General features: G+C 42.8%; 1 protein-coding gene across 1 annotated transcript in view; it reads left to right on the forward strand.

Moving 5' to 3' along the window:
• The window catches only part of LOC139570701 (heparan sulfate glucosamine 3-O-sulfotransferase 1-like), an 83943-nt gene extending 71828 nt beyond the window's left edge, over window positions 1–12115 (forward strand). Inside the window, exon 2 of the mRNA XM_071392824.1 lies at window positions 10229–12115. Coding sequence (XP_071248925.1) covers window positions 10425–11330 — 906 coding nt within the window. The 5' untranslated portion in view covers window positions 10229–10424 and the 3' untranslated portion in view covers window positions 11331–12115. The remainder of the gene's footprint in view (window positions 1–10228) is intronic.
• The last annotated feature ends 4017 nt before the right edge of the window (window positions 12116–16132 follow it).

Genomic DNA, 16132 nt, shown 5'->3' on the forward strand with positions numbered 1-16132 from the left:
ACCCGTGTCTCACTAAACTATGGCTCCAGCGGACCTGCTCTCACTTGCAGTCAAAGTCAGGCCGTTGGTACTTTTCAGCCTGCATTTACATAACAATGGCTAACTGTGAACTTGAACATCTTCCCACAAAGCAGCTGTTTTGATTTATGCAGAGGTTGATGATTCTGCTCTTCACAAGTCCTCACTGCCAGCACTAGCTATGGAAACGATTTCCCTAGTATAACATAAGGGTGTATACACTGGTGTAACACTGTTGTTAGTCAAAAAGCAGCATTGGATGCTTTGTGAATATTGGCCCTGGTGTAATGTGAGATCTTAGGCATGCTCCCATTGACAAGGAGGGGGGCATCCTGCCCTTCGGTTAAATCTTCATCCAGCTCTTCTTCATTCTCAACAGCATCTGGTAAGAACAAGGGTCAAGTCTGCCACTCAACCATGAGCCTGAATTAGCCTAGTATAATGATTCATAAAGAAACAAAGAAGTAATTTATTGATTATTAGATTGTAAATGTTAATTACACATTAACAAATAATTAAATACCTAATTTCTTTGAACCAAGGTCAACTCAGCCTCTATGCAGGGAGACTGAATTTGATTGATTATTTACTATTTTCTCAACATCTCATCACATGTGTACTATATGTTTGGGTTCCTGGGGTTCATCATTTTCCTCATCACCTGCTCCAAGGCCAGCATCCTGCTGTGCTACTTCCACTTGTATGCAGAGGTGGGGGGAGCCATACACATATGGATCTGGTTGTCACAATAATGGCATACTGTTCTCTTTGTATGTAAATGAATTGTGTAATATTTGTAAAACGGATTTCTAATGTTTACATAGAAAAACATTGTCCCATATACAACAGATTGCGGTGTGTTAATTAGAAAAGTGGTGGTGGATTGCATTGGGGGGGGCTGTTGGTTAGAGCATACCTAAGATCACACATTACACCAGGGCCAATATTCAAAAAGCATCCAGTGCTGCTTTTCGACTCAAACATCAGTGTTACACTAGTGTATAGACCCATATGTTATACTAGGGAAATTGTTTCCGTAGCTAAGGCTGGCACTGAGGACTTGTGAAGAGCAGAATCAAGATTGATTTTAACAGCTGCTTTGTGAGAAGATATTAAAGTTCACTTTTAGTCATTGTTATGTAAACACCAGCTGAAAAATACCACTGGCTTGACTTTGGCCCAAGTGACAGCAGGTTTGCTGGAGCCATGGCCCAGTGACACACGGGTGCCAGCCTGCGTAGATGGAAACAAAAAAGTCTGAGCCTCTTGGGTAGAACTCTGAGGTAAATCCTGGATGGAAATGTGCCACGAGTAGGAGTGCTGATCTAGGGTCAGGTTCCACCAGTCAATATGATCTACAATTAAACACTGATCCCAGATCAGCACTCCTACTCTAAGACACTTTGTGAATACAGGTCCGGATAAGAGAAGTTGACCCTATCCCCCCGGCACAAACTATTGCAGAATAATTACTGGGAATTGAGACAATGGGGTTGGGAGACAGCGTGGCCCTGTCCAATGTCACCTCTGGACAGGGCCAGCCAGGAAGGAGCTTACCCAACCACTCTGAGGCAGTGGCTGTGTGGCTAACAGAGGTGTGCTTAGCAGATATGAATCAGAGGCACAACATTATTTGAATGACAATTCAGTCCACATGACAGAATTCAGTGTTCTTCATGCTGATGATTTGTAAAATTTGAGACGGATAGCAATATAGTACAAATATATTAAAACATACTATGGAATGAAACACAGATACAGATGATGTGCATGAGTTCGTCAAACAGGTAGGCCTACCACGTTTTAAATAGGAAGAATTAGGCTCGATTCTATATGTAATACTATGATTAGGCCCATACAAAATGTTTGTGCGTGCATGCACGTAGAGTACCAATCAAAAGTTTGTACACACCTACTCATTCAAGGGTTTTTCTTTATTTTTACTATTTTCTACATTGTAGATTGATAGTGAAGACATCAAATCTATGAAATAACCCAGATAGTAGGGTTCCTGCTGGCATTGTTTGGATGTGTGGCTTGGCCTGGTGCGACCAACTGTCCCTGAGATGGACATTTTCAGGAAAAGCAGTTCACATAGCAAGCCAATATTAATGAATATCATTGCATTGGTTTGACATTGAAATCTCACTAGCTAATCAAGATAGGAATCTGAGAGATCTCACTTTTTTATCTCTGTAGCAGGTAACTCTGTCTCATCTCGTCTGGGCACTGCTTCAGCCAGATGAAGCAACTGCACATCTCACGTTCTTCCCCATCCCCTCTTGTCTTGATTCTACAGGGAGCTAGCCTGTTCTCCTCAAAACATTATTAGCAAGCTAGCTAACATTGATCTCAGCTTGCTAACTAGCATAACCAACCAACTACACACCAAATATACACCGAGCAAACAATTTTCTAAATGAATGTTAGACTCAACCAAATGACAAGTACATAGCTAGACCTATTGCTCTGTTACACAATGTAAGAACCACTTGATAGACTAGCCTGAAAGCTCTAATGCTAGCTAGCTAGCTAGCATCAGCTGTGTAACGGTCATGCTATGTGGAAACACTCGTTTTAATTCTTCCCTTCGTCTTCCTCACCAATGCCTTGTTGTAGCTTTCAAATTCTGTCAATGTCATTGAGCTAGCTAGTCATTTTTACAAATTCTATCCATATTTAGCACAGTGGAGAGAGTGCTTCCAGACCGGAACCCTATGAAACGTGAAAACATGCCCTGTCCACTAGAGCTTGCATATTTCTCTGCTGCTTCCTTGCAGAATTTTTTTTTTTACGACTACAAAGCTTTTGGCCAAGATTAGTTGCTAAATTAGTGCCAAAACTCTGAGCACACGAATTTGACAACGGCAAATGTAGTTTTGATATACAGAAGAAGATTCACCAGTCGCAAGTTTAGTAAATTAGTTGCATTAATTCTCAAATTGTTGCATGCTTGCAATTGTTGTATTTATTCATACCACGTTATGTTCTTGCAAGTGTTGTTGCATTTATTCTCATAAAAAGATACATGTTTTTTGCAAAAACATTACTGATTATACAGGTGCAACTCCTATTGTACATGAGCAAATGATACTGTACATGCTTTTACACTTAACGCACTATTTTACCTTCATAGGAATAGCGCATAAAAAAAGTATCATTTTGGGGGTGAGTAAATGTAGTTGTACAGGATCCCAACACTTTCTCACTAAAGTATACTTACCTGAAGTTCACTGGCATACTCTGATAATAAAATGATCTGCATCACGAGTAAATACACCTCTGGACAGTTGTCTCACAATGTTAAGGTGCTGAGTTCCTGACGTCTATAGCCACGTGCAGTATAATATCGAATCCCCAACGGGTCAAAAAAAAATGCTTGAAATGTGGACTCACGTTTATTGTAGTATTGTGTTGGGAAGAAAATTACAATCATCACTTTGAAATTAAATGGGCTCAATTCAATCCATCCCACATTGCTGTATTGACGCAGTAGCTATTTTTCCAATGGTCAAATTAACTCACAGATTGGTTTTGGGAACTGTATAAAAACCTACACCTACGTAACCCCTCTCACAGGTATGCTTTCACTTTTCAGAATTAGAAGTGTGTGGGAACAGGATGAATATGGTGAATAAAGGGTTAAAAAAAATCCCCTTGTGGGATTAGAACTCATGAACTATGACCCAATTTGTTTAGTGGATTGGGCCGCCATCAGTCATAGCAGTGAAGGGGTGGGGGGGAATAGAGCGTGTTGCCATGATCACCATTGTCATCCATTTATTGTTATGATAATGTTGCTACGAATATTAATGTATATAATCATCAAAGCCTACATGTTTTTTTGTTGTGTAAAACACACAGTAAGCAAACATGTTGAATTTGGTAATATGTGGAAATGTGCCTTAATGCCTTTATACATTTTATGTAATGTCAGTGGTCTACTCAAGGAAGCATTATGCAAAACATATTGACACACTCCACTTACAAACACCATTGCCAAATAAGGCGCACTGTCACCTGCTTTCATAGAAAGTCTTGAGGAGGTACCACCCAGCACATCAAGAAGTGTATTACCAAACCCCTCCCTTGAAATAACGTAGAGGCGCCTCTACATCCCAATTTCAATGGCAGAGTTGAACCACTAGGGTCAAAAAGAGCTAGATTTACTACTAAAATAGATATATATCACTTTTGTAACGAACTGTCAAAGTAAAGACCAGAATTGACGTATTTCACTAACTAAGCCAAAAACATCTGGTTTTAGATGAAAGTTACTCTTTAAGAAAACAAACTTTGCAGTACAATACCTGCTGCTCGCCACATGAAACAGAATGGGAAACCACTGAATATGAATGAGAAATATTTGTATCCCGCTTTATTCCACAGAAAAAGCACCAATATACAATATTATATAGAATAATAATAATAGAATAAACAAGTATGTCTGCTCATTTGTGGTAATTTTTTTACATTTTCAATGGTTGCCCGAAAAGGGCGCTCTACGAGCTGCTCGTTGAACATCATTCAGCCCTAGGTCATAGCGTGAGAGAGATTAGACATGGTGGTTTGACGGTGAGTAGCTTGCCACAGCAACTAAGTAAATAGTGAAAAGTACACTTCACCAAGCAAGCAGCCCTGTCCTCATCACATTCTCACTTAGTTAACGTTAACTGGCTAGCTAGCCAGCAAGGTAGTTAGCTTCGCTAGCTAGCAATCTGTGCTCCTTATGTGCCAACACTGAACTGGCGCCAAAGTGAACACTCAACCATGATACAAAAAGAGCACTGTTGGGGCGTATTATAGCTAGTGTGCTTATTTAGTTTCAGTTCCAAAATATGCAATCTGCATAAAGCAGTTGGCGCAGATATATTTATTCAGGCCATGTGCTTGCATTCAGGATGAGATAAGTAGCTAACGTTAGCTAGCTAGCGTAGCACCCCATATTATCGGCATATTTAAGAAATATATATAATCTTCAACAGTGTTATCTTGTGATCAAGCCATCACTGACCCTCTCATTGCAAGGTTGCCATAAAGTGTTAGTTTACACAGTGGCGGTGCGTGGGTAAAATCACTGGGGAAGCCAAGACAGAAAAAAAGCCATAGTACAACATATGTGTTCATATGCCTTGACACCGTGATATACAGGCCTAAGGTAGAGACAATAAAAAGACACAGTGGCAGAATAAATTCAACCACACATTTGTTTCATTACAAAACTGGAGAGAAACATCTGTCCGGTGAAGTCCACAAAACATTTTGCATGTAACAAACAGTTGCTTGACCATGCTGTAGGTCAAGTAAGGTAGTATTTCCAACACTTTCGGGCTACTAAACAACTATTGCTTAGTCTAATACAGTGACAACTAAAAGATACTAAAAACAATTTAGTCCAATCAACATAAGTTCAATATGTGTCTCTGTGGTGTGTGTCATGTTGCCTAAATGGTCTAGGACTACAGGCTTTAAATGCTTTACATTTTTGTTGTACTAGACTACCTGGCTAAAATGCTTGCTCACAAGCCCAACTTCCTTTCATGGGCAACGATGCGCCAGGCCAGCTAGTTAAAATTAGCATACTACATCTAGCTACATGTTGCACTTCCATCCTCTCAGGTCAGGGAAACAGTGTATGAATGTAATGGTTGGTTCAGAATCGCCATTATAATCATTGGCCAGTACGGAGAATTAAGTAGAACCACAAGTCCAAATCCCTATCTCCATCTATGGCTAATTTAGGAAAGGGACCATTTTAGCTAGCTAGCCACCGGTGGACAACGAGATGCAACAATTCACGTTTTTTTCTGTTAATGACGTTTGACTTCTATGTCATTGGTCTGAATCCAAACTGGCTTCCCTTGACTTAAAAAAAATAATAAAAATGTTGCGCCAGGACCATTCACAGCTGAATTCACACTCAGTTTGCCCCAACGCTGATTGGCTGTTATTTTATCAAAAAAATGTATCAAGGGAGGCCAAATGCTCGCTGGCTTCCTTTGAATTCAATGCTATGGGCGGCAACAATGTCATACTCTTTTTGGACAGACAGCATCAGATACGCTACACATACTGAGACAGAGGGGTGCTGTTTTGTTAGCCTGGATGCTTTCTCCAGTGGGGTACATTCATCCTCTTGCGAATTGAAGGAAATGTATGAAACACAGATAGACGAAAGACATTTTGTATGTTTTTTTTTTTCTTGGTCAATTTTTTGGAGAAGCCTGGCTTCCCTTGGGATTCATGAATACACACCACTGTGTTTACATTACCTTTGGCTGTTTTGAAAACTGTAGTAGATCTACTCAAGGCAAATGCTGATGCTGACACCTATTATGAACGCCATGTTACTGCATTTCAACGCTTATGCTTATTTGTGAGCAGTGCAGATTTACTTTGAGACAAAGTTTAATTCATTCAGCCAGCCAACCCTTGTGGTGGTTTAGCACCACGACTTTTGCATACTTCTTATCCACTACCATAGAAAGACACATCTTTAAGTTGTACCTAAGAAGGTGCACTAAACTTTTCCTGTCGTATTTATAGAGGATATAGTTTATTTTTGGTGTATATCCTGTAAACCACAAATAAAATGTTCTTAAATAATGTTATTATTGACATCATCATTTAGAGTACACTATACTGTATATGCAAAAGTATGTGGACACCCCTTCAAATTTGTGACATTCTAGACGATTCTGTGCTTCCAACTTTGTGGCAACAGATTGGGGAAGGCTCTTTCCTATTTCAGCTTGACAATGCCTCCGTGCAGAGGTCCATACAGAAATGTTTTGTAGAGATCGGTGTGGAAGAACTCGACTGGCCTGCACAGAGCCCTGAGCCCGGGATGAACTGGAACGCCAACTGTGAGCCAGGCCTAATCACCCAACATCAGTGCCCAACATCACTAAGGATCTTGTGGCTGAATGGAAGCAAGTCCCCACAGCAATGTTCCAACATCTAGTGGAAAGCCTTCCCAGAAGAGTGGAGGCTGTTACAGCACCAAAGGGTGGACCAACTCCATATTAATGCCCATGATTTTGGAATGAGATGTTCGACAAACAAGTGTCCACATACTTTTGGTCATGTAATATATACACTGCTCAAAAAAATTAAGGGAACACTTAAACAACACAATGTAACTCCAAGTCAATCACACTTCTGTGAAATCAAACTGTCCACTTAGGAAGCAACACTGATTGACAATAAATGTCACATGCTGTTGTGCAAATGGAATAGACAACAGGTGGAAATTATAGGCAATTAGCAAGACACCCCCAATAAAGGAGTGGTTCTGCAGGTGGTGACCACAGACCACTTCTCAGTTCCTATGCTTCCTGGCTGATGTTTTGGTCACTTTTGAATGCTGGCGGGGCTTTCACTCTAGTGGTAGCAAGAGACGGAGTCTACAACCGACACAAGTGGCTCAGGTAGTGCAGCTCATCCAGGATGGCACATCAATGCGAGCTGTGGCAAGAAGGTTTGCTGTGTCTGTCAGCGTAGTGTCCAGAGCATGGAGGCGCTACCAGGAGACAGGCCAGTACATCAGGAGACGTGGAGGAGGCCGTAGGAGGGCAACAACCCAGCAGCAGGACCGCTACCTCCACCTGCAGAACCACTCCTTTATTGGGGGTGTCTTGCTAATTGCCTATAATTTCCACCTTTTGTCTATTCCATTTGCACAACAGCATGTGAAATTTATTGTCAATCAGTGTTGCTTCCTAAGTGGACAGTTTGATTTCACAGAAGTGTGATTGACTTGGAGTTACATTGTGTTGTTTAAGCGTTCCCTTTATTTTTTTGAGCAGTGTATTTTAAATCCTCTGTAGCTCAATTTATGTAAAAGAGGTTTTTCATTCCACCTCTAAAAAACAATATATCAGGAGATGTATTGGTAATTGGTGACTTTTGCCTCCCTAAATTGGTATCGGACCCAAAAATCACATATCTGTCGGGATCTATTCTAGACCATGCTTTAGATATAACTGGCTGGCTGGTTTGAGTAATTAGTGGGAGTTGGGTTCCTGTGGAACAGGAAACCTGTGGCTTCTCCCTCTGTGCCTCCTAGGATGATGAATAATAGGGTCGAACCATGAGCTACACTAGCTCAGGCTCTCCGTGAGAATGCTATGAGGTAATAAGCCACAGTCTCTGCAGCCACTGACAAACTGTCAAATGAGATCACAGAAGATCAGCGCAGCGCCACGTGTGTGATAGTCGTAGGTAAATGATTGCAGATGCAGGTGTTAATGGGCATTTTGATTTCATGTCTCTTTTTTTTTACAATGGCAAATATATTCAATATCTTGTGTTATTCAGCCAACTGCAATGTGACCTCATACTTAGTTCTGGACTAAGTATATTGCCAGTCTCTTGTCTGTAATCTGTCGGTATTCCGTTTCTATCTCCAATAGTCCAATATTTTTAGTTAAAGGCTCTGCCAGATGCTGAGATGGTGTGCCGAGCCGGCTGTGTGATGAATGAAAACCTGAAGATATGCATCAAGTCTTGAATAAAGCAATGCGGCTCAGCGGGATGTGAAACAATGGCTCATTCCAGGTGGCGGTGTGCTGAGGGAGTGAGGGGAATTGGATAAGACAGGAAGGTCGCCTGGCTGCCTGGCTGTTAGCATTGGACTTGGCAGCTCTCCGCCATGGAAGCGCTGACCGGCAGGCGTGCCTGTCACAGCGCGTAAGTGGCTCCCTGCGCAGACATTCACAGTAGAGCACCTTTTCTTTATCCACAGTGCTTCAGCCCCCCCAGGGCTGCATCCCCTATAGCCCTAGCCCCCATACCTAGTCCATGCCCCAGCCCTCATACTTGACCCCGGCCCCAGACCTTATACGTAGCCCAAGCCCTCAACTCCACATCTTGGCCGAGCCCCCAGCCTTATTCCCATACCCACAGCTACCTAGCCCCTGCTCTATTCCCCATCCTTAGCCCCAGCCCCATACTTAACATCCACAGCCCCCTGGACCCCCTTGGCCAGAGATTAGAGCTTTATGGCGGTCCAGGTATCACTCCCTTCAGTCTGCAATGGGAAGACCTGATTAGAGAGCGGGAGAGGCTGGTAGTGGCTCTGTGGGAACAGACAACCCTCTGGGAAGTGGGGGACAGATTTGTCCTCCGCTGTTTAGGGAGTGGGAGGGTTCATCCAGAGTGAGCTGTGACTACTGTTGTTCCTTAGCAATAGCTTTCTGTTTATTCAATCATAGCCATGGTAGTGGTTGATTTTAATATTGGGAAACAGCAAAGTGGAAATGATAAAGTAATATTTATAGAGCCTTACCATGACCTTTTGTTGGATGTTTATGCAGCAGAGCGGTTATTTTGACTGTCACGGAGAAATGTTTTCCTCGTGAAAGTATTTGAGAAGACTTTTTAAGGTCAGAAGTATTCAACTGTTCAGTGTATCCAGTATTTTAAATCCTAGTCCTCCTGTCCTAGTCCTACCTTTGTTGTATCTTGACTCTTCAGATTAACTTTAGACTCACGCAGGAATGGGGATGGAGAAATCGTTTTGGATGCAACGAGTGTATGTACTGGAGTTGTGCATCTTACATTACTTCAGGAAGTCTACTCTCAACAACCCACTTCAGTGCCCATGATACTTAGCGTTAGAACTAAGGCTACAGAAACCCACTAGAACATAAATACTTTGTCCCAATACATAACATCCTTCACTTGGCCTTGCTTTTGATCTTGCTTCACGTGTATGGAGAATCTAAGTTATCCAGAACTGAAAACTCCTCGTATTTCTACAGCCACACTTTGTCCTTAAAACCTACCTATGCTGTCTGGATTGAAATGTTCCAGGGCGGATATTAACTGGATCGATTTGAGTGAGGATTATGAAGCGGTAAAACACGATTGAAGTAGTGTGACCTCTGTTTTGGCCCCGAGTCACGCTCTCACATATCTGGCCCACATTTTGTAATGAGCAAAAAAATATATATTCCTGTGAAATTACAGCATAGAATTAAACGTAAGTGACTCTTGATATGGGAAGGAGAGTTCTGAGAGGGAGATAGAAGAACTCAAAGGGAGATGAATAATGATAACCGAAGGAGAGGAAACACTTGAGTCAGACATACATTCTATGAATTACTAGAAAGCTTTGTCAGGTAAAATAAGAAAGTGCTTTGGGCCTATGCTAGCTATTCAGATGGGAAGATCTAAGTCCTTTTCTTCTTGTCTTCTGTCTCTCCAGATGTGCTTTGGACTGGCTGTGGTTTCTCCTCCTCATCATCCTCCTTCTGATGTTCAATGGCAGACACAAACCGCTCCCTTCTCCTTTCCTGTCATCTTTGATCTCAGAGAGATGGCTCTGATCCACAGCTAAACAACGGGACATCCCTCTCTGATCTCCTCTCTCTCTGACCATCTTCTCATCACCCTCCCTCACCATGGCCTGCTTGCTGGTAGCAGTGTTCCTCCTGGTTCTCCAGGCATATGCTGCCTCACCAGATGTTGTTCAGAGTTTGGATCTAGGCCCTGGACTCACAGCTAATGACACTCTGTCTCCACCCCTGGGGACTAGTAAATGTGCCCCCCACAGCATCATCATTGGGGTGCGCAAGGGAGGCACACGCGCCCTCCTGGAAATGCTGGACATCCACCCTGAGGTCGCTGCCGCTGCCACAGAGGTGCACTTTTTCGACTGGGACGAGAACTACGCTAAGGGCTTTGACTGGTACCGTGAGCTGATGCCATATTCCTACCCACACCAGATCACAGTGGAGAAGACGCCAGGCTACTTCACCTCTGCCTTGGCGCCAGAACGCATCCGTGCCATGAACTCCTCCATCAAGCTGCTGCTGATCTTGCGGGACCCAACTGAACGTGTCATCTCAGACTACACCCAGGTCTACTTCAACCGCCTGGAGAACCACAAGCCAGTGCAGGCCATTGAGAACCTGCTGGTGCGCAGCGGAGCCCTCAATACCCGCTATAAGGCCATCCAGCGGAGCCTCTACGACTTGCACATGAGCAACTGGTTGCGCTATTTCCCCCTAGAGCAGATCCACATCGTTGATGGGGATACTTTAATCCGGGACCCGTTGCCTGAGCTACAGAAGGTGGAGCGTTTTCTCAACCTGCCCCCCAGGATAATGTCCTCCAACTTCTACTTCAACCAGACCAAGGGGTTCTACTGCATCCGGAGTGAAGGGCGAGAGCGCTGCCTGCACGAGTCCAAAGGGCGTCCCCACCCGGCTGTCAACGGTACTGTGCTGCAGCAGCTACGCTCCTACCTCCGGGAGCACAACCATAACTTCTACCGGCTGGTGAAGCGCTCCTTTGACTGGCAGTAAGGCAGTTCACCCCTCTACCTATGAGGACTAGTTCCCCCTGGCCCACATATGACTGTTCAAGGACTGACTGACCAGTGTTATAGGGGGAGAAGCACTTTACGAACTCTGACACCCAAACACCCCTGTCAATCGCCTTTTACTCTGCTCTGGTGTCAACAGAGCAGTTCCACATTTACGAAGCAAGAACTTACAAACTAACATGGAAAAATCCCCAAGATTGAAGTCATTCTCTGTACTGTACCTGCCAAAAGTGAAGTGATGCAGATTGTGGAAAAACTCATTTGTGAACCTGATTTAACTTTTGTTTGATATTACTGTACTTGATAATAAATTGTTTTGCTTTAAAAATGTAACAGTGGAATGGGATCTTTTTCTCCCTTGGTTATTTGTGCTACTCTCCAGCTCCTAACCTGAGTTATTTAGAGAGCATGCTAAGGTAGACTGAGGCATTAGGCTAAGCGTTTGATTCGCTGCGGTGGAAGAAGGACATTAATGCAGGGAAATGGTTTCCCTCGAGCGCCGCTTTAGTAGTACAGAAATCACTAATGGATTTGGACGTTGAAGGTAGTGCCTGGAGCAAAAGGGGCCGAATCACAAGAGTCAGCAAGCTGAAGTCAAAGAGCTCTTCCTGTATTTTACCACTGTTCAGTGTTCAACAGTTGATTAGGCTGTAGAAGCAGCCAGTAAATCAAATGCTTATTGTAGCAGTTCTCACAGGAATTGTGCTGTATGTAAGATGCCGTTTCACATGTGTGATTATTCAACATAAACAGCAGAGAAACATATGACTATTTTCATCATGATTATCTCTGGTTATTATGGATGGATACTTTGTGTTTTCTTAGAACCATTCTGTCTGATCACTTGCCATTCCATGCCACAGAGAATCGGCACATTTCAGATTGTCACGGGTCATGTTTCCTCCTTGATTAGGCTTTAAACAGCAGCCAAAGCTGCCTGTCTGGAGAGACCACTGGTGCTTATGTGATCTCCCTTCTGTCTGGTGGCTCTGTCAGATGCTAAGAGAGTGCTCCCGTTCTCCAGGGGGGACAGACATCAATGCTGCCGGCTTTATCCCTTGCCAGCAGGAGGGGTGTGTTGGTCTATCCACACTAAAATATGAAGTTCGATACAAGCAATGTTTTCACACTTCGTCTTGCCATATCCTATTTACGGATACTATATTATGTTTTATTGATGTTGTGTCATCTTAGTTTATTCAACCATACTTTTGTTCTACAGCCTGTGTTGGATGGAGCCATCAGAATACTCTATAAACTCAGCGGTAGCACTTTAATTATAGTGTCATATCTTCTAATACGGTCATAACCATGTCATAAGAGCTGACATAACTTGTCATAACTGTCATGACACCTACATTTAGACCTGTTACATGTATTGTGTTATTGTATGGCTAGTTATGACACCTACATAAGGGTGTCAAAACCTACCACTCAAGGCAAACCATTAGCCATATTATTACCTTTGCAATTGCACACACATTGGTGTCAGAATTGTACCTACCCAATGCTCTGTTGCTGATGATTGGGATGAATGCAGAAGTATTTGGGAGCAGGACAAGACACCCTCTTTGTGACTGACGATGACTGACATAATAGTCCAAGGGCCACCCACCAAAACTGTGTTCCGTGACCCAGAAAACGGAACTGCAAAATGTAAACATTATGTCGATAATGTTATGAACAGTAACACTGTCTGATTCCAAAATTGTAAAAGTTGCACATTTATCTTTAATCAAAGTCATGATATTAGGCATCGAAATTACAGCACATTTTAGGTAGTTTCACCTTGGTTACTTCTGTTGTACACTGACGTACAGAACACAAAACGATTTGTGAGTTTTGATTTTCGAAACTACCTACAAATGCGCTGTAATTTCGATGCTTAATACACTGCTCAAAAAAATAAAGGGAACACTAAAATAACACATCCTAGATCTGAATGAATGAAATATTCTTATTAAATACTTTTTTCTTTACATAGTTGAATGAGCTGACAACAAAATCAGACAAATGATCAATGGAAATCAAATTTATCAACCCATGGAGGTCTGGATTTGGAGTCGCACTCAAAATTAAAGTGGAAAACCACACTACAGGCTGATCCAACTTTGATGTAATGTCCTTAAAACAAGTCAAAATGAGGCTCAGTAGTGTGTGTGGCCTCCATGTGCCTGTATGACCTCCCTACAACGCCTGGGCATGCTCCTGATGAGGTGGCGGATGGTCTCCTGAGGGATCTCCTCCCAGACCTGGACTAAAGCATCCGCCAACTCCTGGACAGTCTGTGGTGCAACGTGGCGTTGGTGGATGGAGCGAGACATGATGTCCCAGATGTGCTCAATTGAATTCAGGTCTGGGGAACGGGCGGGCCAGTCCATAGCATCAATGCCTTCCTCTTGCAGGTGCAACTGCTGACACACTCCAGCCACATGAGGTCTAGCATTAGGAGGAACCCAGGGCCAACACAAGGGGTCTGAGGATCTCATCTCGGTACCTAATGGCAGTCAGGCTACCTCTGGCGAGCACATGGAGGGCTGTGCGGCCCCACAAAGAAATGCCACACCATGACTGACCCACCGCCAAACTGGTCATGCTGGAGGATGTTGCAGACAGCAGAACGTTCTCCACGGCGTCTCCAGACTCTTTCACGTCTGTCACATGTGCTCATGTGCTCAGTGTGAACCTGCTTTCATCTGTGAAGAGCACAGGGCGCCAGTGGCGAATTTGCCAATCTTGGTGTTCTCTGGCAAATGCCAAACGTCCTGCACGGTGTTGGGCTGTAAGCACAACCCCCACCTGTGGACGTCGGGCCCTCATACCACCCTCACGGAGTCTGTTTCTGACCGTTTGAGCAGACACATGCACATTTGTGGCCTGCTGGAGGTCATTTTGCACAAAGGCGGAGGTAGCGGTCCTGCTGCTGGGTTGTTGCCCTCCTACAGCCTCCATGCTCTGGACACTACGCTGACAGACACAGCAAACCTTGCCACAGCTCGCATTGATGTGCCATCCTGGATGAGCTGCACTACCTGAGCCACTTGTGTGGGTTGTAGACTCCGTCTCATGCTACCACTAGAGTGAAAGCACCGCCAGCATTCAAAAGTGACCAAAACATCAGCCAGGAAGCATAGGAACTGAGAAGTGGTCTGTGGTCACCACCTGCAGAACCACTCCTTTATTGGGGGTGTCTTGCTAATTGCCTATAATTTCCACCTTTTGTCTATTCCATTTGCACAACAGCATGTGAAATTTATTGTCAATCAGTGTTGCTTCCTAAGTGGACAGTTTGATTTCACAGAAGTGTGATTGACTTGGAGTTCCATTGTGTTGTTTAAGTGTTCCCTTTATTTTTTTGAGCAGTGTATAAACGTTCCAATGGTGCTATGTTTCACCTTGGTTACTTTTGTTGTACACTGACGTACGATTTGTGCGTTTTGATTATCGTCCTTGCATTTTTATCAGTCGTTCATTGATCCAGATGAGCCCCTAAACGAGGAAATATGTTTGAACCATTTGCAGTGGTTTTCTCAGTTAAATAGACGTTTTGGCGGAGGTATTTAGCCTATAGGGCCATCCTTGCTTTTGCCTGCTAGCCAAACTAAAGACAGCACAACTTTGCTAGCTAACACAGCGCTCAAAACATTCAAGGTCCCGACAGCTACATAAAGCGCTGTTCTGGCATCTGAAAAAATCTATTTAGCACGTTTCAATAGCTTCTTATCTCGTATTATTTCAGGATTCGTCCGGTACATACAGTGGGCTCCAAATATTTGGACAGTGAAAATGTTTTGTTGTTTTGGCGCTGTACTACAGCACTTTGGATTTGAAATTATACAATGATTATGAGGTTAAAGTGCAGATTGTCAGCTTTAATTTGAGTGTATTTTTTTTATCCATATCTGGTGAACCGTTTAGAAATTACAGCATTTTTTTGTACACAGTCCCCCCATTTTAGAGTATCAAAAGTATTGGGACAAATTCACTTGTGTATTAAAGTAGTCAAAAGTGTAATATTTGGTCCCATATTCATAGCACACAATGACTACATCAAGCTTGTGACTCTACACACGTGTTGGATGCATTTGCTGTTTGTTTTGGTGGTTTCAGATTATTTTGTGCCTAATAGAAATTCATGGTAAATAATGTACTGTGTCATTTTGGAGTCACTTTCTTTCTAAAGAAGAATCCAGTATGTTTCTAAAAACTTCTATATTAATGTGGATGCTATCATGATTACGTATAGTTCTGAATGAATCGTGAATAATGATGAGAAAGTTAGACGCACAAATATCATACCCCCAAGACATGCTAACCTCTCACCATTACAATAACAGGGCAGGTTAGCATTTTTGGGGTGTATGATATTTGTGCGTCTAACTTCCTCACTCAACATTATTCACAGTTCATTCAGGAGTATCTGTAGTCATGGTAAAATCCACATTAAACGTAGAAGTATTTAGAAACATATTCTACTCTTATTTACAATAAGAATAGAATGTCATTTCAAATCCAAAGTGCTGGAGTACAGAGCCAAAACAACAAATATGTCACTGTCCCAATACTTTTGGAGCTCACTGTACGTTGCTTTCTGCATGCATAGAGAATGGAATCTGTGTAAAAATTGTAACCAAGATGTAACCTTTTGGGAATTACCCAAAATGTGGTATGATTTAGAAATGTTACCTTTTGATTTATAATATTTAATTAATGTGCAACTTTTACAAGTTTTGAATCAGTGTTCATGTTCATAAAATGATCTACATAATGATGTTGAAACTT

Source organism: Salvelinus alpinus, chromosome 3 (genome assembly GCF_045679555.1).
Source record: "Salvelinus alpinus chromosome 3, SLU_Salpinus.1, whole genome shotgun sequence".
Lineage (NCBI taxonomy): Eukaryota > Metazoa > Chordata > Actinopteri > Salmoniformes > Salmonidae > Salvelinus > Salvelinus alpinus.